General features: G+C 29.6%; 1 protein-coding gene across 1 annotated transcript in view; it reads right to left on the reverse strand.

Annotated features, from left to right (window-relative positions):
* Positions 1 to 20930, reverse strand: part of LOC126745124 (TOX high mobility group box family member 3-like) — a 34297-nt gene extending 13367 nt beyond the window's left edge. Inside the window, exon 1 of the mRNA XM_050452842.1 lies at positions 20692 to 20930. Coding sequence (XP_050308799.1) covers positions 20692 to 20715 — 24 coding nt within the window. The 5' untranslated portion in view covers positions 20716 to 20930. The remainder of the gene's footprint in view (positions 1 to 20691) is intronic.
* Positions 20931 to 21469: the final 539 nt, after the last annotated feature.

Here is a 21469-nt window from a genome sequence, read left to right on the forward strand (position 1 = left end):
TTTCCTTCCAAAATACATGTACTAAATAAATATATACAAAACTGGGTACAAAAGACCTAAATGTACCTGCTCAAATTTCTTATACTAAAAGTAAAAAAAGTAATAAAAACAGTCAAAAACATTAACACAATGTTTAAAAAGTCATAAAAAATTTTATAGAAATTTAGCGATACAAAATACAGCTATTCTACATCGTAAAAAATCTAATAATTAGCTAGTGCGTGCATGATATTCAAAAATTAATATTAAAAAAAAATCATCTACTGCATATAAAGCTCTCTCCAGTAAATATGATTTCAAAGCATTGCGAAATCGAGAAAAAGATGTCAATGATTTAATTTCCAAAAGCAGATGATTGTGCCCTTGGGATTGGCACATAAAGATGTTTTGTCCTTTGTTGAAACCATTATTTGAATACCTATTTATTTACATTAGAGAATGCTTTACATAGATTAGATGTATGTAGTAGTCTCTGGTACAAGGCAAATACTCAACTAGATTGAGCTCTATGACAGTAGTTAGTTAAAAGTAAAGCAACCCTGGTTATTTATAATCAAAAGTATTGATAAAATTCACGCAATATCTTGTTAAAGATGTCATTTTCACAGCTTATGTTCTATCGCGTTTTGGTTAAATTACCTCGTTTGTTTAACCGTTGGGAAAAACAAATTAGGCTGTACTTACACGAACCTATATTCTAGTCATTATAGATCCAGTGAATGAATGAAAATTTCCAACACACTGGATTTCATAACCAGACCAAATAACATAAAACAAAACAGGAAAAGTTCTAGGACAGGACCCTCGACCAAACTAGTCCCCATCCTAGTTGTATCATAATTTTAAAAGAACCCCTATAATACTCAAAAGTATCCTATAATATCAAAAGTCTTTAAAATATCAAAGTACAAACCTTATCATAATGATCCAATTTTATTAGTTAGGTCGACATTCTTGGTCTAAATTGTTGTACAATGCAATATTTCATAACGGAGGAAAGCTATTAAGATCATGGCTGGTCTGTGTTTTAGTAAAGATTTCAGTCAAGTAGCTTTTACTCATTATGAATAAATATAATAAACAAATTTTAAACGACATTTTCTTCTTTCTAGCGAAAATATACTACGGTTTAATAAAACAATCCGAAAACGTGAGTTGCCCAACATGCATACGCCTAAATAACCAGTACGTCTTGTGACATGCTCTGCTGAACCCGTAGAAAGTAATATGATATTGTTTTGAGTCAAGTTTGTTTTTTACTGTTTTTTTAGCTTAAAGGTAATAGGGTAAATTTGCACAAGATAGGCGGCACCGCTTTGTTTTGTTGTTGTTTCTCTGATATTACATAATATGTGCAAGTAATTTCATGGATTATGCTTATTACTAAAAAATTGGGTTAGGAATCGGTCACTGTATATTTAGAATTACATTTTCTATAAATAAATATGAATTATAATAATAATAATAAAAACTTTATTTTCACAATTTAAGTTAGATTTAGAAATAATTATTTCCTAAACATAATAATTGTACTATTGTGAAAAGAGGCGAAGTCCAGATGTAGAATAGGTTTATCTACCCTAGTACTATAGTACCTTAGTTCAAGAGAAAAATCTTACAAGACATAAATAAATTTATATTATAAATAGGGCATATATTTTAAAATAGCAAATAGAAAGGAGAGTGATTTAAAAAGTTTGAAGTTTTATTATAAGCATATTTTTATTACTCAACTCTCCTGCTGGAAATAATAATTAAGGATTTTATGTTTAAATATTCGTGGTTCCAAAATCTCGTTCATAAATAGATGTTCGATGTAGAGGAGGTGTTAACAAACCTTTAAATCTAATTATATTATGTACGTGCGATCTATAGATAATTGTATTATAAAGATATATAAGTGTCTTATAAAATAATCACCTATTATAAAAAGATGCACAGTGCACTGTACGCCTGGTTTCCATTCTAAGCCAGTTTGTTTCAGAGAGTTTTGAACTTTTTGTATACGTTTCTTTTGAATTTCTGTCAAGCAGTTTCCATAACCGACATTTCCATAGTCACAGATAGAACGACTGCGTTACATAAAATTCTTTTAAATTTTTGCGATAGAACGTGTCGATTGCTATATAATAATTCAAGTCTAAGAAGTAAGACCAAGATTTTTTATATTTTCCTTTATTTCTACGTCGTTTCTAAGACACGTCACATACGCTAACATTAATTTGATTTTTAATAATTTGCACATCATTTTTAGGAGCAAATATTAACAAACATAATAATATGTAATAAAAATTTAATTAAAGGAGTTAAACGAGTCCAACGAGTCCTCAGAAGAATCAACAGTACATTTTTAGGAAAAATAGAGTCAGGGATACAAAAACGTTATGATGTTTCTTGCTTTGCCATTTTAGCCTTTGGTCTATTAATGCAATAATCTCAAAAGTACTTGCTACAAGCAAATTTCTTTTGAATTGTCTAACAAACGATCCATCACAAATTCAAAGTTAATTTTTACCTACCAAAGTCTTCCTTATAAGCCAAAAAAAAGCCGTGAAGGTCGCAATAAAAACCAGGATCCGTCGTACAACAACCATGACTAAGTTATTTACGTAAATTCGACTTCGGATCGATCATTTTTCAAAAGTAAACGTACCCGAGCGATAATTGCTTATGGGATCTGTAAAAGTACCACGCCTCGTTCAAAAGTCCTTCACCGCATAACCTCGCGTACTGTTGAAACAGCTCGATCGCACTTTTTCTAATACAATATAGTTCATTATTTAATTTATACTTTATAACTAGAATTGGAATGTGTTGTATAATATAGAATATTTTATACATTCTTTCATAAATTTATATAATATACATAATTTTATTAGGTGTATGTGTATATACGCTATTATCAATTCAGCGACGCGCGCGCACTTTTGCGCCGTCAAAGCGCAACATCTTCCGTTAATTATATTCTTTCAGTTGTATGTAAAGGTAGTATTAATTTTTCAGGCAGTTTTGGTATTTAATTTTTGCCCTTTTAAGCAGTAATGCTAAGTTCAGTATTACTTTTAGGCAGCTAACTTAAAATTTTTGATTATCTACAAAGTTTGGAGAAGTATAACCTAGTAAGTAATAAAGCTATGAATAATCAGTATCTCATTTAAAGAAGACCTTAGATGCAATTCTCTTATCTTGTTTCCTGGGAGAAAAAAATGATGCTAAAGAAAACCAGTATTTCACAAACGGTTTTACATAAACGAACCTTTTGTACTACGCAATTTTTTTAAAGGGTAACCAGCTCAATTAATTCGAACATAAAATGACAAAAAAGTGGTTCATCGTTAATATTATAACCTTGACCAGTTTACATTTAAGCGACGCGTGGTCATTGGCTACCACCTCACTTAAATGAAGGCATCACTTTTTATAAAGTTCATTAAATCACATATAAAACAAGAATATTAATTCTTAATATTGACAAAACCTATTAACTAAACATAATTATTGTTTTAGGACAACTTTAGTTATGAGATGGGAGTCAAACTGCACTCTGGAGTTCCTCAAGGAAAGCACACCTTATGATCTTCAGTATAATTCAAGGTTCATTTATATATATTGAACGCGTCCAATTTTTGTTTGAGAATTAAATTGTTTAAAGTGCATAAGTTATATTGAGTTGAAAAGGTGGTTACTTTATGTAACATAATCAAAAGCTTTTGCGGGGTGTTAAAATAATCTGTAAATTGATTAAATAATATCTAATACAGTTTAATGATTATAAGAACCTCCTATTATCAAATATAATCATTGCTGTTTCAGTAACATAAAAAGAAACCTTGTACACTATCTGATGAATTTATCAAAGGAAACAACCAGTTTTCATTTTTTAATTATGTATGTAAATAAACGCAATAATCTGCTTAGTATTCGAAGTAATGATCTATCATAATGGCTAATGGAAAGTCTGAATTGCAACGATGGGTATTGTTTAAAAACTATTTGTTTCTTTATTAGGCAAAGCAAAGCTTTTATTATCATCATTATCTTCATAAGCTATTATTATAAGTATTTCTTCATAAATAAATACGTCATTCCATGATTTACTTCTCAAAAAACTTGAATTGGATCACATAATCGTAATCAAACGAAAGTTACACATAATATTCTACTAAGTATACTTTTTCCACTAAAGAAACTATGATAAAATCATGTCGTTGACAAGTAAAATATAATTAACATAGAGTAATAAAATTGAAACTTTTGTACTTCATATTAACCTTTACGTTACGTTTTATTGCAAAATCTAACTGCTATTGCTTTTTTACGCAACGTTTGCCTTTAGACCTCATTAAACCGAACTAATTGCCTTTTAACTAAACATAAAGATTACAAATAGATATATTATATTAGACCTATATGTCTAATAATTTTCTTCCTTAAAATACAAATGAGCTTAAGAGGTTAAAAATTACTTTGTCCTCTGAGATGCGTCTTTTATAGGATATTGGTCTGATATTTGAGTCCGACCGATTATCAGGACTTTTTCATTAATTAATTTATTATTTGGAAATATCATCAAGTTTCCAATAGAAGACATGCCTCGGTCAGTATATTATTTTAAGGTAACTTATTTAATCTGCTTTGTTTTTTTGTGATCTTAGCAACCACTAAAGTATATTTAACTAGTAGGTACCAAAGAGTCCAGTACAGGGGTGTAGTGTCATCATCATTTAGGTGTACTTCAGGGCACAACTTTTCGTTCAATACTTTTTTTAAGGTGAATTTGAACAAATGTGAGCGTAAGAAAATGGTTCTTGCTATAAAGTAAGTGCCAGTAAATTGGGATTTAAAAAGAAAAAAACAGCAGTTTTTTAGGCAATTGATATTTGGTTGACGAACACCTTGAGTTACACTAATAAAAATATAATTCCTTATACATGGCATAAATATTGCTCCTGCTGTATGCGAAGATTCGCAGATGATACTACTATCTTCTGGCAGTTCTCTTGATTCTGTAAAGACTGATAATAATGACTTGCTACAAAACCTTAAAAAAACGAAATACCCAAGTGAATTTGGTAAACTTATGATCTGAAAGGCTTGCCCAAGGTGATCGTAATACGTCCAATACGATCTCGATTACCGAAATAATGTCGGTCTAAATTAAAGAACCTGTCGGCGTATCCGATACATGCAAATCGTAAAATTTCTTCTTTAAGTTGCCCCATCAAAGGTCACCAGTTCGATTCGTATGGTATGGAACAATAGCGACGTAATGGGACATGTTCTCACGAGTTTTGCACCAAACCTGATTAAATAATTATTTTATTACGCCATTTTTGTTGGAATTTCGTTGTTTTTTTTATTAAGAAATATTTTAACCTTGTGTTTGTTTTAGGTGGTGAATTATTCAAGTAAACTTTTTTTTTGTTAAAAGATATTGTTTTGCAATTTGTGGGATTTTTTTTTCATAGAGATTTATCTCAGTCATTCGGTGTAAAACGAAGAAAAGATATTATATGGGGTATAGAGTTCTCAGTCTTTTAGAATCTAAAATATTAATTTTTTATAGTAGTCAGTCGCATTAATTATGACTAGTTGTATCAAGGCTAATAAAAAAACATTTGGGATCCATAAAGTTCGTATTTCTGAGACAAAAACTTGTTTTAGTCCTTTTATCTATCTGAAATCCTAATTAAAAAAAAAATTCGACTCATTGTAAAGGTCACCTACAATAATCAATTGACTATACAGAAAAAAGAATATTTTTTACGGATAGCTAATAAACTATGCATAATTTAAATCAGGGGGATTCACGCTTAATTTTTTTTGTTTTGATGAAATCCATAATTCTTTTAATATTTCAATGCCAATCAACCCGATACGATTAAGCTATTTATTGCCTTGACTTCTGAAAAATAATACATAATTGAGTAAATTCAATAATAAAATAAAACAATATTTTAGAAGAATAATAATTTTCAAACGCATAACCTAAATAAAAAAAGTGTAAAAAATTCTGAAAAATAGATATTGCTTACTCAGTCTGATGTACGATAAAAAAAGTGAGAGAACGTGCAAAAAAAGAACCTGAAAATTTTATTGTTAGTCAATTTATTATGAGGTATGAGAAATATGTGCAGTGTTACGAACTTAAGGTCTGCCCAGGAACCTGGAAACTTAAAGAAAGAAAGTACGTTTATCCAAATATAGAAAAATATCACGATGTACCTATATAGACCCCTTATTTCTCCTAAACTAAACCAGGGCTGAAACCTTAGAATAAAAGTAGGATGAAATCCATTGAAAAAGGAAGAGAATGTAATAAAAATTAACTCCAACTATTTTTTGTTTCAAGTCAATTCAGTCTCCACATAGTTATCACTCCATGTGTTTCAATTTTCTTAAATATGTAGGAGTATGTTCTTTATTAAGACATCTAGTCCAAGGAATAGTTTCAGAATTATTGGCACATTAAAAAGAACGACGTTTGCTCTCACTTCAAAGTCCAATATCTCAAAAACTAGTTAAAATATTCTCATGAAACAAAAAACACGATATTCAGGTGAATGTTTTTTATAAATTTATTTTATAGTGTATATTAATCCAAGAAAGAATTTTAGAAGTATTGACACTTTTAGGTGATCAAGAATGATTTTCGCTCTTAAAGGTAACCACTTAATTTAAAATCCAATATCTCGAAAAGTAGTGGTTGCATATTCTTATAAACAAACAAGCATAACATCCACGAGAATATCTGTTATAAATATTCTTTATAATATAAAGTAGCCCAACAAATACTTTCAGAATTAAAAACACTTTTAGGTGATGGTATCCAAGAACGATGTTTGCTCCTTAAGGTGGCTACTCTACTACGAAGTCCGATATCTCAAAAACTAGTGGAAATATTTTCATGAAACAAAAAGCATAGTAATTAAGTAAGTATTCTTGCTAAATAATCTTTATGATGTAAATTAGTTTGAGGAACAGTTTTAGAACTATTGATACATTTAGATTTTCAAGAATGATTGACGATAATCGTACAGATTTTACGCCTGAAAGAATACAGTCAGTATCCTCTAAATACTCCTCTAATAACTAAATTAGTATGAAGAAATTGCTATTTGTTTAAATGGACAGATTAGCCACCACAAGGTCTTCACACAAAAAATAACAAACCCACATGTACATTGCATATTATTCATAAATGTAATATACTCATTGTTCTTCTATTGATTTTAATTATGATAATATGAATACCTTTACAAATCAAATATGGCGTTCGTTATTTTTCTGGCAGGCCATCTTTTTATTTGCGCCCAATTATCCTGTTACTCCTAATATGTAGATAGAGCTGAATTTGCAAATTACTCACTATTTATTCGTATGTATGCATGGCTGGAACACTCCTTGTATTTATTGATTTTATTTAATTAAATCTTGTATGTGAACAAAGTTCAGTGGTGAACGTTGCTGAAAATTAAAATGGTGCAAAGAATTGATAAAAATTATTAATTATTAAGAAAAGTATTTATCCAAAGAGACCGTTCTAGTATGCATATAGTATACCTGAAACGATTTTTAGGTCAAATAACTTATAGGTTTTAACGCAATTTTTTCAATAAATTAAGTAGAGTTATAGCTAATAAGACTAAAGAATAAATTTACATCGATATTAGGCATATCATGCCATAAGGGATTTATTTTTATTATTAATATTAATTTCTTTACTTGAATAAATCTCTTTGGCGCCATAAGTATCCCTCTATAAGTCATGCTTAAAATCTAAATAAATAGGTCATAAATAGTTCTTAAGAACATATAAATAGGTCTATAAGTCATGCTTAAAATCTAAATAAAAATGACTAGATCTAAAAAGGTAATATCGTTTTCGCGGGGTGCCATTAAACGGTCACCTGTTGAAACATAATTCAAGGCATTTAATGCAAAAAAAGGTGGTGAGAAAAGGCATAAAATTTTACAATTATTATTGAAATTAGATCAGGGAGTTTCTTCCTCATTTTCCTCTTCTATATTTAGTTAATTAAATATGGCCCTATCATCCTCATGAAAAAACTTATCACCTTCTTTTACACACAGATTTTTTAATGATATTATATCCGGTTGTCAAAAAACCATCTAAAATACTACGTGAGTACACCTACGTACTTGTGTTAATTACTTCCCCAATTCAGATTTTTACTAGTCTAATTCCGCTTTTAAACAAGGACTTCTCGTTAAAATTATGATTTACGTAATTCGTGACTTACTGAAGAGGGCGTGGTGAATGGTTAATTCGAACCGATATATATAGAAATCGAACCTTTCGATAATCTGTCCATTTTTGTAGAAGCTACCTTGACCTTTGCTCTGAAGTAGTATCCATTCATAATTTATTTGTAATGAGATTTTACTTGCATGAGTATTCAAATCCAAGCGATCAGAAGTTAAAAAATATATTTTGATATGCAGGCTCCTAGGAACCATACTTAGAATAAATTATAGGATCAATTGTTCAATGTTCATTATAACAGATGTTGTCCAGACTCCCAATATGCTCTAATAAATACTCAGTATCAGATCAAAGTCCTATTAAACATTATTATTAGCGATATTAGGTTGTCAGCAAAAGTAGAAAAATCTCCCAAGCTAAACTGGACTTAATGGAAGTCATTAGTTGAAAAGATAAGACAGCTCTTGTGAGTGTCATGTGGATATTAAAAAAAGGCTCAAGAATTTGGAACACATGGAAAAATATGCAAACTCTTGTTAATGCATCCTATAAAAGCGAACAATTTTTTTTTTTTAGCAGCAACTCTAATGTTCTTATTGGTAAATAGCCCAAGGCTCATCCTCCTATTCTAAGGTAAATCAGGGTCCTCTTGTACTGATTTGATCTCTCAAGAGAATAACATTCCGACCAAGGGAGAAACTTTAAGTCATAAGCATTACAACAAGTTTGCCAATTGGACAAAATCAATAGAACCTTCTCATGCCCTGTACATACATCCTCGTCTGATGGAATAATTGTGGTGATCAACTATTATTATTGGTATATTTCTTTTATGTGTCAATTGGAAAAAACTTTTGCTGTTTTTCTTGGAAATGATTCATTGGAAAAATGATTTTAAAAATGGTCCTACAAGTACTATTATCTAGTGATTTTGACGAGAAGTCAAGGTCCAAAATAGGTGAAACTGGTGAAACATGACTGAATGTGAAACCTCTAAGGAATGGAGTTCCAGGAAGAAATTAATTATTCTGTATTCATTATTCCAATTATTTTTGTTTAAAATCCTTAAATTTTTTTTGGCAATGCATGCATTAATCCGTTCTGTTTATATATATGCAAACAAAATCAACAAAAAGCGTCACCTAACAAGTTTTTTTTTGCATATTTATTAGCAATTACTTTGCATATTGTGCTGCTTTTGGTTCGTCTTGTTTCTCCTTTCTTCTTGTTATTTTCCTCGTCGTTTTTTTCTGCCTTTGTCTTTCAGTTTTGAAACTTAACAAAACTACCTTTCTAATAGTAAGGAAATATCTTTTACGAAAAATCGACTCATCCGAAGGTTTGTTGAGGACCTACAATAATGGCAATAAGTTCAGGCTATTTTTGTCTAGAATCCTTCAATTTCTTATTTTGTCATATTTGTTCGAGTGTTGTAAAAGCAGATACTATTCAGAAATTATAGATTTCTTTCCCTCTAGCAACTTTTAGGATAATCAAGCACGCCAAAAAGAATAGATCCAGAAGTACTATTATAATCGTTAGCGCAGGTGGTAGGATAGATGGTCTCAAATAGTAAAAGTCTTCAACGAAGCACTTTAACGACGAATTATAGTCAAATTTCTCATCTACATGAACCACTATCAAAACCTGATAAATCAGAAGGGAATTTAAGCTCCAAATGGGTGATATTGATGAAACGTGACTAAATGTAAATCCTCTAAGTGGGAGAACGATGGCAGTATTAATTGAAAGAGAAAAAGGAGTTCCAGGAAGAGATTCTCAAAGGATCCAGGGAGTTCTAATCAAATTAGTTATCTACGTGCATCATTATCAAACCTAACTGGTGTCGGTTTGTCAACTGTTGGCCTGAATGTAACTGGTGCAGTCGGTAGGATCTTGTACAATTACGTACAAGTACTGTTGTTCTTAATGAAACGTATCATTTTACCGAAAGCATATACTATGTAGGTCTGAAAGTAGGATTTTTTTTTTAAGATTTTGTCATTCTTTTCACTGTCAAAATTAACTTTCACTGTTAAATTTCTATAGACAAATCAAGAAAGTTAGAGATTTGAAAATTGAAAAACTAGTTCTTCTAGTAAATAAAAAACAAATTAAGCTTCAGTCAAGTCAAGAATGGAAAACCTGAAAACTGTAGGAATTTACCTTAAGAGTTGGTTGACTAATAACAAATAATATGGTTAATTAATATGTGTAACTTTCCAATTTTAATTAAATCAGAAGGGATTATATTACATAAGCCTTTTCGCAATAAATTTTATTGGTTTAATGCCAAAATGTTCAATAAAGAAGAAATTATATAGTTGATGTAATTCTTGTTTACAAGTAGAGCTTGAGAACAGAATCAATCGAATGACTGCTGATATTTTATCAAAGGTATACCAAAAATTATTCCATATATCACTGTGAAATGCATATTAGAAAAACAATACCTTAAATGCTTTTCAATGCTTCAAACGAAATTTCTAATCTAAAGCAGTGGATTACAAAAAGAATTTCTTTCAATAACCGACTAGATTCGCAGATCTTACGCTTCTTGACTTTCCTTTAAGGGATCATTAGAATAAATTCTTTTATTCTTACAAATTTAACATAAAAATGAGTAAATAAGACATCAGTCCTCTAATAAAAATTCCATTAGTTTTATAAATGGTACATGAATAAATTGGGCATAACACCAATATATCCAAAAATACTTCTAACTTGTTACAATTCTTAGTGGTTAAACGGTGTACATTTTCCTGGAAATTTAAATCTATAATAACAACTGTAATGGAATAATTTTGAGAATTTTAAACTCAAAAAATTGCAACATTAATCTGCAAAAAATTGCATAATTAATAGATGTATGGTCATTTGGATGGAGATTCTTCAATATTTTAATCGTATTCATAAGTGGTACAAAACAGGGAAAAGTACTACATAATCTCGAAATAAAATTATATTGTCTATAGATTAAAAAAGTGATCTGGTATATTTATGGACATATAAGCTATTAACGAACTGTTAAACGAATTAAACTTTATTGTGATAAATGCAAGATAATAATAAAAATACATTTTATTGAGACTAAATAGATATTGCAAACTTGTGAGTGAACTAACCCTATTCCATAACCTGAAGAAAGAACTACTGTTAAGTGAGAATGAAAGTTGCTGTGGTATAATTTGAGGACAGTTCCTGCTTTGAAGGGACTTTTTTCGGAGATTTACGAGATGCTGTTCTGTCAAAAGCATTTATCAAGAAACATGAAATATAACTGGTTATTTAACAGCCAAGTTTGTCTAAGAGTAACATTGGTACATTCGGGTAAGCACTTGAAATGTTATTTTATTTTCACATAACAGACGTTAAGAAGTGAAAATATAAGATCCCTCGCTTTCGGTTACAATGCACTTCATAATAAAATCAGATACTTAAAGACTTTTTAATATAAAAATTAGCATTATTATGGCGAACATGTTATGGTGCAACAGATGTTTTACAGCTTTTCAAAAGCAAACTACTTGACTACCAAATGTCACTGACTGCAATTTATTTTTACTGCACATTAACCATTTAATTCAATATGCTTTTGTGTATAATTATGACCAATACGCCGACCATTTTATCTGTTTCAATATAAAGTTTTGTGTAGAACCAAAAAAACCGTAAAACATGAAACTTATGTTCCTACTTAATAATACTGTCACTTTCCGTGCGTAACTACTGATATTAACAAAAAGGAAGTGCAACAGATTTTCTGGTCCATATTGAATTTCACCCACAACTCAATCGTGATTATTTTTTTTCTCCTTGAAATTACTTCGATTGTTTGACCATTTCGGTATTGCGTGGTAACATACTGTTATATAATGTCAAATGGGTGACTGAACATGCCACCATAGGCGTATTAATCAATTTCAGTTGTCTTTTTTCAACACTGTACTTAATGCCATTTTGTCATTCGCAAGCTTAATTATATAGAGTAGAGTACATGGATACTACTTTAAAGCAAAGGTCAAGGTAACTTCTACCCAAATGGACAGATCATCTGCAAGCATTTTATGTTTATTGGTCTAAATATTTCGTTGTCTTAAATTTCTATTTAGTCTAATTTACATCGTGGTATGACCACCTTTGCTTTGGTGCATTGGTTTGCCAATATTTTTGTCTATATTATTGTCTGATTTTTAAGGTTTTTTAGCATGTAAGTTTTTATATCTAATTTATTGTTTACTCCCTACTTTGTACTTTGATTACTGTGAAAAGTTAATAGACTCATAAAATGTCTCCATAGTTTAATTTTTTTAAATTACATTATACTATTAGATCAGATTATGATAAAAATATTCAACAAATGACCTCGTGTAAACGGAAACTACGATTTGAAGTTAACAATTATGCATTTCCAATTTTTTATGAGATTCATAGATATCGATCGCATAACGAATTATTGACGACCGATTGAAATAAGTTCTTTTATTATTTCATAGATGTAAGTCGAATTTAATTAAATACGAATTATTATTAAACTAAATCAATTTCGCAACTGTTCAAGAAGAACAAATTGCAATATATATTAACTAAAGTAAATCAGAAAGGTACTTTGCAAGGCTAGGATGCAATTATGGTCGATTTAGTGATAGATCTACTTGCCGTCAACTGTTATTTCAGAAATTACCTTTACTTGTAGATTAGCATCTGTTATAAACCGGTAATGGCTAATCCAATTATACAGTATAGTTAAAACTGTTACCGCTATCAAATATTGTACAATAAAATTTTTAACTGATATTCAGTAATAAAAGTTTATAGCAACCGCTAAGGAAAACGAAAGCGAAAAATGAAAATTACGTGATATGGTATCAAATGACGATAAATTGCGCATCGAAGTATCATAATAAGAAGAAAAGGAAAATACAAAGTGTTGTACGTTATTTTATGCACTTTCCTTATTTGTTAAGATATATGGGTTTAATGGTGTAATTTCCATCTGCTGCTTTCTATATCTCCAGTTTAAAATGGTATTTATTAAAGAAACACCAGTAATATTCAAAATCCTTATTTGCATTCTATTGGTTCATGTCTGATGTTGTTAATTTAATTTAATCTATTTATAATTTTAAACATTTTTTTGCTAAAGGAAGTACAACAAAATACACCTCATTCAAACAATCGATTACTTAACTGAACACCTTAAATACTAAGTATGATGTAGGATTCATGATTGGCATATTTCTTACGACATGGTTATAATTGAAAATTGGAAACTAATTTAAGCTCTCTCTCTAATGGAGTGTTAATAATACTCGTAAGATAAAAGTGTATTTCACTAGTTTACCAGTAAATAGTAAACTGGACAGATTGTATTGTAAATATGTAATTTTGGACATTTTTCAAACTTATTAACTTAAACCATACGCTATTGAAGCATCGACAATGTTGCGCCCTCGCGGCTTTGACGAGCAACATCTTCAGTCAGTTGTGTTTCTATCTTAGGCATACAAATTGCCGCTATTTACTGTTTTTATTAGTTAATTAAAAAACTGCTATCAAGGCTTGTCTATCTTAATTTTTTAATGAAAAATTTATTTTTGAAATAAATGCTATTGAATCATTACATTTAATTTAAAATTTAATGAATTGCAGGCTCTCGTTAACATTAAATTTATTAATCTATCTACATCTTTAAGTTATTTCCTTTTATGCATACATTTTATTATTTGGTGGTCTAATTCAACTTTAGCTTCTTGTCCACAGTACAGGTTTGCCATTAGTCATATATCGCGAGTATTAATATTTATTATTAATTTTTTGTGCTCTGTCAAATGCCTTCTCAAAGTCCATAAAACAAATGTATATACCTTAATTCATATCCAGACATTTCTGCAGAAGAACATTTAACCTCCCTTGTAGCCATACCATTTCTAAACTCTAGATAGTTATCACTTATTTCTGTATTTTGCCTCCTCTTCTTTTTAAGGCTTATAGTGAACCAATCTTTAAGGAAGAAAGAGACGAAAGAATAAAAATCACTAATTTAACACTTGGATATGCTGACGATGGAGTACTAATAACAAACATCAGAGAATCTGCTGCAAAAAATAAATGACTCTTGTAAACGATACGGACTCAATATGAGTTTGAAGAAAACAAAGTTTAGGGTTATCACAAAACAACAAAATATAAAGGTAAACACATATTAAGACACAATAATAAACGAAACTGCTGAAAGAGATGAAATCCAGTTGTAAGATTGCTATAAATATCAAACTCAAGAAGTTTCTTTGGAGTCATTCCTCCAAATTTTGCCTTATAGAGTTGCTAGTTTCAATTGCCTAGAAGTGAGAAATATTATATAATATTAAGTTTTACTCGAATCAATTTCCCTCTCAAGCTACCTCAGAAAGAGAGAGTGGTACTAATCTTTTTCTAACTTTCCTCTGTCCAGGTCTCTTTCTATTGCAAGTGCCTGGAAGAGATAGAAATATTTTACTAATTCCAGGCAGTCTAATGGTGACATTTTTATGAATTGACAAAAATTACAGGAAATATTAAACTAGAAGAAAGAAAATAGCAAGAAAATTCTGAGGTTTCTATTTAGAGGAACCCCTAGTTATTTTATTACGAACTCCTAAATATTTATATAATTTTTCATTTTAATTGGATTTCCTTGAGAAAAATTAACTAACACACCTATTAAAGCAAGTTTCCATAATTGCATAATCCTTAATATTTGATCACTAATCAACTGTTGGTACCTCTTTCTTTATTGCTTGGAAAAACAGAAAAGTGAAAACTAAAATTGATATTAACCTTCCAGGTAATTAAATAATACATCTATTCCTGGCAGGAGAAGAAAACTGATTTTTTTTCTTTTTTGCAGTTGAAGTTTTTTACTATTCCGTTATTTCAAATATAAATTTCCTAGAAAAAAAATTAAAAAAAATTGTTATTTTGAAAATAGGTTCAATTATAAAATACACATCACAAAACATCACGCCAAATGCCGAAAACAGCAAGAAAATTCTGGTGTTTCTATTTAGACGAACCCCTAGTTATTTTATTACGAGCTCCCAGACATTTATTGAATTTTTCATTTTAATTGGATTTCCTTGAGAAAAATTAACTAACACACCTATTATACACATTAAAGCTAGTTCACAATTGCGTAATTATTTGATCAATAGTCAACTGTTGGAGGTAATCTCTTTTTCTATTGCTTGGAAAAATAGAAAAGTGAAGATAAATACTAATATTAAATTTCTTCCAGGTAATTAAATATTGCATCTGTCTCAGGCAAAACACAAACGTACTGTAACATCTTCAGTTATTTCAAATATAACTTTCCTAGAAAAAAAATCGTTTTAAAAATAAGTTCAGATGGACAAATTTGATGGTACAAAACTATTTAATTCACTGCACACTTAGAAGCATTAATCTAAATTAAGCAATAAATAAAATTGTAAAAACATTCATGAATAAACTCCTGATTTATGCTAACGTAGATGAACTAATCACAACATTGGATCACATGCTAAAACATGGGATGCTCTGGTACCTAACAGTAATGTGCACATCACAGAGAATCTAAATTCAATAGTTGGCAGTAAAGCATTGTCGTGCTCTCTTTAACTTAACTATTTCATGTTAACGCATGGGTATCTTGCCACTCAAGAAAGAAATTGGCCAGTAGTGTATATCATACATATAAGGTGCTATTTTTTGCATACAAATGGCTGCTTTGGTTTCTGCTTACTAAAGATCTTTTCCAAATTGCTTCCTTCTCATACCAACTCATTGAACACAGAGGGGATCAATTTGTCATGCAAGATTCTTTGACTTACAATTTGATTGTGTCTCGTGACAGTCAACTAGTGCAAGGAAGGAGCAAGGAGTTAAAGAGTCAAAGGTATTAGTGAAAATGAAAAAGTGTAAAATATTATGAAATCAAAGAGTCAAGGCTATAACATAGGGAAGTAACTAATTCCAGGTTTCCAGTATCAATTGCCTGGAATTGATAGAAACTACTAGAACTATTATCTTATTTCTCGACTACCTGGAAGAAAAAAGAATTTTACGTTGTCTTCAGAATATCAAAAGTCCCCGCAGAATGTCGCGAATAGGAATAAAATTCTGGGTTTCTACTTAGACGAACCCCCAGTTATTTTACTACGAACTCCTAGATATTATTGAATTTTTCATTTAAATTGCGTTCCCTTGAGAAAAATTTACTAACACGCCTATTATATGCATTAAAACCAATTCTAACAGAATTATTTGAATAAAGCGTTTTCAGGGCGTTTGTTCTTCAAATAAATTTTGATTCGATCATTTTGGGTACTACATTTTATTTACTTATTTGCTATCGCAGTCATAATAATCATAATCTAATTATTTCTTCTAATTTTTGTTAATCCCTTTATATGAATCAAAACAAAATAAAAATAAATATACAAGTCTGGTCAACTCCTCGCTGCAGATAAACCGCATGGACATCAACTATAATTTTTAATTAAATTACAGTTGACATATTAATTTACTCTTTGTTGATGTGGAAGGCTGGTTGATGGAAAATATAAGCGCAAATTAAAATTTATAAAAATAAGATATTTTGTAATTTATCCACACATTTAATACAAAAATTTGAAAAAAAAATGCTTTTTTCAAGTACAAGAAATTACCAAAAAAGTCAACATTTTTCAGGTTTAAAATGCCCAAAAATTTAATTTTTTCCGTTTTTTTTTTAATTTCTGTTAAGCATTTGAACCAAAAAAGTAAGAAAATTCATATTTTTCCAAATGCCTAAAAAAATTAAACTGCTGCTAAAAATTAACTGCTTACCACGGAAGTAATAATTACTAAAAAATCGTAATTTTTCAGGCTAAAAATTTAATTTTTTCATATTTCCCTTATTTCTTCCAGGCATTTAAACCAAAATAACTAAGAAATTTCATATTTTCTGGAGACTGCAAATTCCTGGATTAAATTGACAAATATTTAAATTTCTGATCTTTTCCAGGAATTTAATGCACAAAATATGAAATTTAGCACTTTTTCTAGGCATTATTTGCAAAATTAAAAAAAAAATATATTTTGCTTTCCCTGTAATTAAAAATTTATAAAAAAAAATCCAAATTTAATATTTTCATGTTTATTTTCTCCAGACTAAGAAAACTTAGATTGCAAATGCCTGGAAGATTAAATGTCTGATTTTTTTCCAGGAATTTAAGGCATAAATTATAATTGCACCTTTTTCAGACATTTAATGTAAAAGTTTAAAAAAATATTGTTTTCTTTTCGTCCAGGAACAAGGCCACAAGTAAAAATTACCAAAAAAAAATCACAATTTTTAAAATGCTTGAAAATTTAAATTTTCCATATTTTCCTTATTTTTTTCCAGCTATTTCAATCGACTTATCGAAGAAACTAGAAGTTTATATTTCGTCAAAGCATTCGTAGCAAAATATCAAAATATTCATTTATTCCAGGCACTTGAACCAAAATACTAAGCAAAGTCGTATATTTTTACGCTTCAAATGCTTTAAAAAAGAAATATAAAAAATAATCAAATTTTTCATTTTATTCACTTAATCACCGGCCACATCTTCATTTTATAGATTACTTAGGGCCAAAAAGTTAACAACTGAATTCCTTCTGCAATTAGAAATAAAAATAAAAAACACAGTTATAAAGTTAGGAAATATAATAATAATCATAAATTAAAGAAGATATAAAGTAAGGGAACAACAGAACTAGAAACAACTTAACTACAATTAGCCTTAACATTTCTCGTTATATTCCATAGAAATCCTATAACCTTTTGCCATTTCTCAAACAAATGCAGTTTCTCGTGTGGTTCTTATGTATATAAAACGCATTTCTCCCCGTCGCGGTTCGTTTGTCTCATACGAGCTCATGCAACAAGATCTAATTTATTACATGAAATAATCCAATAAAATAGTGCAAAAAGATTTACTAAAGTCTCCACTCTTTTATAAAACCGCTTAACCTTTTGCTAGTACTGACTTTATTGTACCGGTCGCTTAACAAGTAGTTCTGTTATCTGTTTTTTGCTTAATGCGTTTTCTTCTTAAAGATCACGAAAATAATTTTCGTTATTTTGGAGATTACCGTTTTATGCTTTGTTCGCGTGCGTGACCTACTCTAATTTTTCGTGGATAGTAATTATTTTTTATTATTTAAGTCTAGATAGTTACAAGCGAAATAACGAAAGCCTACTTATAGTTCTTTTCTTGCATATATGTTTTAAAAACATTCGTATTTTGATCTTCAGATTTGTTGGAAAAAAATAAAAACCAAAATTATGAACATTTTGTTATGGGTATTGGGTATGGCTCTTTGACTTGTTGGAGGTAGACTTTTTGGGAAAATTGGACATAACTCTATTATAAGACATTTTATAAAAAACGTTTATAAGACTTTTTTGATGTCTTTTAAACAATTTATCCATTTTCAAAATAAAAATAAAATTTTCCAAAAAAAAATTTTCACTTGAAAATTATCCATTTTTTTAAAAATCCTCTATAACTCGCTAATTTTAAGAATTATGACTAAATATTATTCTATATGATTTATTCTATTTTTAATTTGAATTTTATTGCTTAAAAAAGATTTTCAATATTTCCAATAAATTTTCAGAAAATGAGGAAAAACTGTTAAGAGATTTTTTCCAATTTTCCAAAAAACTGTGAAATTTAAAAACTATTTTTCTATTGTATCTGATGCCCATTAAAATTCTAAACAACTTTTATCTCAACAATTTTTTTCTACAATCAACACTTTTTCAGAAAAAAAATAAAAACCAAAATTATCAACATTTTGCCATGGTACCCATCAAATTTATGAAGGTACACTTTTTGGGAAAATTGGACATAACTCTTTTATGGTACATTTTTCAAAAAAGTTTTATAAGACTTTTATGATGTCTTTTAAACAATTTATCCATTTCCAAAAAAAAAATAAAATTTTCCAAAAAAAAAATTTCACTTGAAAATTATCCATTTTTTCAAAAATCCTCTATAACTCGTTTATTTTGAGATTTACGACTAAATCTTATTCTACATGATTTATTCTATTTTTAATTTAGATTTTAATGCTTAAAACAGGATTTCAATATTTCCAATAGTTTTTCAGAAAATGAGGAAAAACTGTTAAGAGGTTTTTTCCAATTTTCCAAAAAACTGTGAAATTTAAAGATTATTTTTCTATTGTATCTGATGCGCATTAAAATTCTAAATAACTTTTGTCTTAACAATTTTTTTCTACAATCAACACTTTTCCAGAAAAAAAATAAAAACCAAAATTATCAACATTTTACCATGGGTACGTACCCCTTCAAATTTTTGAAGGTACACTTTTTGGGAAAATTGGACATAACTCTTTTATGGTACATTTTTTAAAAAAGTTTTATAAGACTTTTATGATGTCTTTTAAACAATTTATCCATTTCCAAAAAAAAAATATTTTTCCAAAAAAAAATTTTTACTTGAAAATTATCCATTTTTTCAAAAATCCTCTATAACTCGTTTATTTTGAGATTTACGACTAAATGTTATTCTACATGATTTATTCTACTTTTGATTTGTATTTTATTACTTAAAGAGGATTTTCAATATTTCCAATAGTTTTTCAGAAAATGAGGAAAAACTGTTAAGGGATTTTTCTCAATTTTCCAAAAAACTGTGAAATTTAAAATTTATTTTTCTATTGTGTCTGATGCGCATTAAAATTCCAAACAACTTTTATCCTAACATCTTTTGTCTCCAACCAATAGCCTTCCAGAAAAAAAAATAAAAACCAAACTTACGAACATTCTGAGGAATATTTTTGTCTCTTTGTACAGAAAGTGCCACCAGTAGATTGGAATTTAGGGATAACTACATGAATTTCATTAACACAGCAGTATTCCAAACAATTGAGCTTTGATTGATAAATACTTTAATTTACTTTAAAGCAAATATGTTTTCCTTTTTAAAACTGCATATGGTAATCGAAATTCTTGAAAAACTGAACCACAAATAAATGGGAACCACCGGAATCTAAAACCGAATCTGCTAACTGTATCAGATATTGAAACTCTTGGCTTCAGATTACTTACTAGTGTGGTAATATAACTGAGTAAACTACCATTAGAACCACTGGAATATTATTTCAAAGCTTTTCAGACCCTCGAAGGACTTGAGGCCTTTATATGTTGATATTAGTTATAGCCCGTGAAATATTGAAAGTTAGTGGGAAACAAGAATTAAAATACAGTTAGTAGCTAGTCACTGTAGATCAAAGAAACATCTACACAGGATAAGTATATCACGCAAATAACTACTGTAGACTCTGAAGGTGCCTTATTAAGGATGAATGAGTCAAAGAAGCTGTTTCTGGAGTCACAAACCTCTTTAGATCCAATTAATGCAACAAATAGTTAAAGCCTGACTACTTACCCCTGTACTACTTATCATCTTCATAACTCTTCACTAAAATCCAGAATCCACCGCAATAATCCGCGAACGCGAGTAGCTGCTAAACGACGCACTCCGTTTACCCTAAAGCGTAACGAATGGTGCAGGTACTATGCAGTAGTTGGTAATTCTATTTTCTTATTTCGCGGTAGGTACCCCGTGTGTATAATATAATATGTAACAGTGAGAGTGGACTTGAATGTCTTTGTGCTTCGACCGCAAATGGGTTCTCTTTATAACCTACGTCGGGCGGAGCACCTGGGGGAAAAACGTTCAAGAACCATGTATTATAATACTGCTGCAGTTTGGTTATATCTGAGTCACGAGACTATTTTTTTCGTGTGTATTGCCTCAAATTAATATTTAAGGAAACGTTATATATTATATCCTGTTTGTCACGTAATATTTTAGGCGAATATGATGGTGTGCAATGGGGTGAAAATCCTTTGGGAGATCACGTAACGAAAAGGATCTGCAATATGAATTTCACTGCAAGGACTTGGAATTTGAGATCTATTGATATTGGCATTATCATCAGCATGTCATTCTTCTTTAAAGCTTCAGAAAATAAAGAAATCTTCACTTAACCATTTAGTTCTGATATGTATTGAAGAAGGAATGTAAGACGGATGTGATTTTTTAAGACTTCTTCAAGGCTTTTGACATATATGATTGCAGAATCTAAAGAAGCTATGAGGTCTTGGGTTTTTGGCTGATATGTTAAATTGGTTAAACAAAAAATGTGATCATGAGAAGCAGA

The sequence above is a fragment of the Anthonomus grandis genome, chromosome 15, assembly GCF_022605725.1.
Source record: "Anthonomus grandis grandis chromosome 15, icAntGran1.3, whole genome shotgun sequence".
Taxonomy (NCBI): Eukaryota; Metazoa; Arthropoda; class Insecta; order Coleoptera; family Curculionidae; genus Anthonomus; species Anthonomus grandis.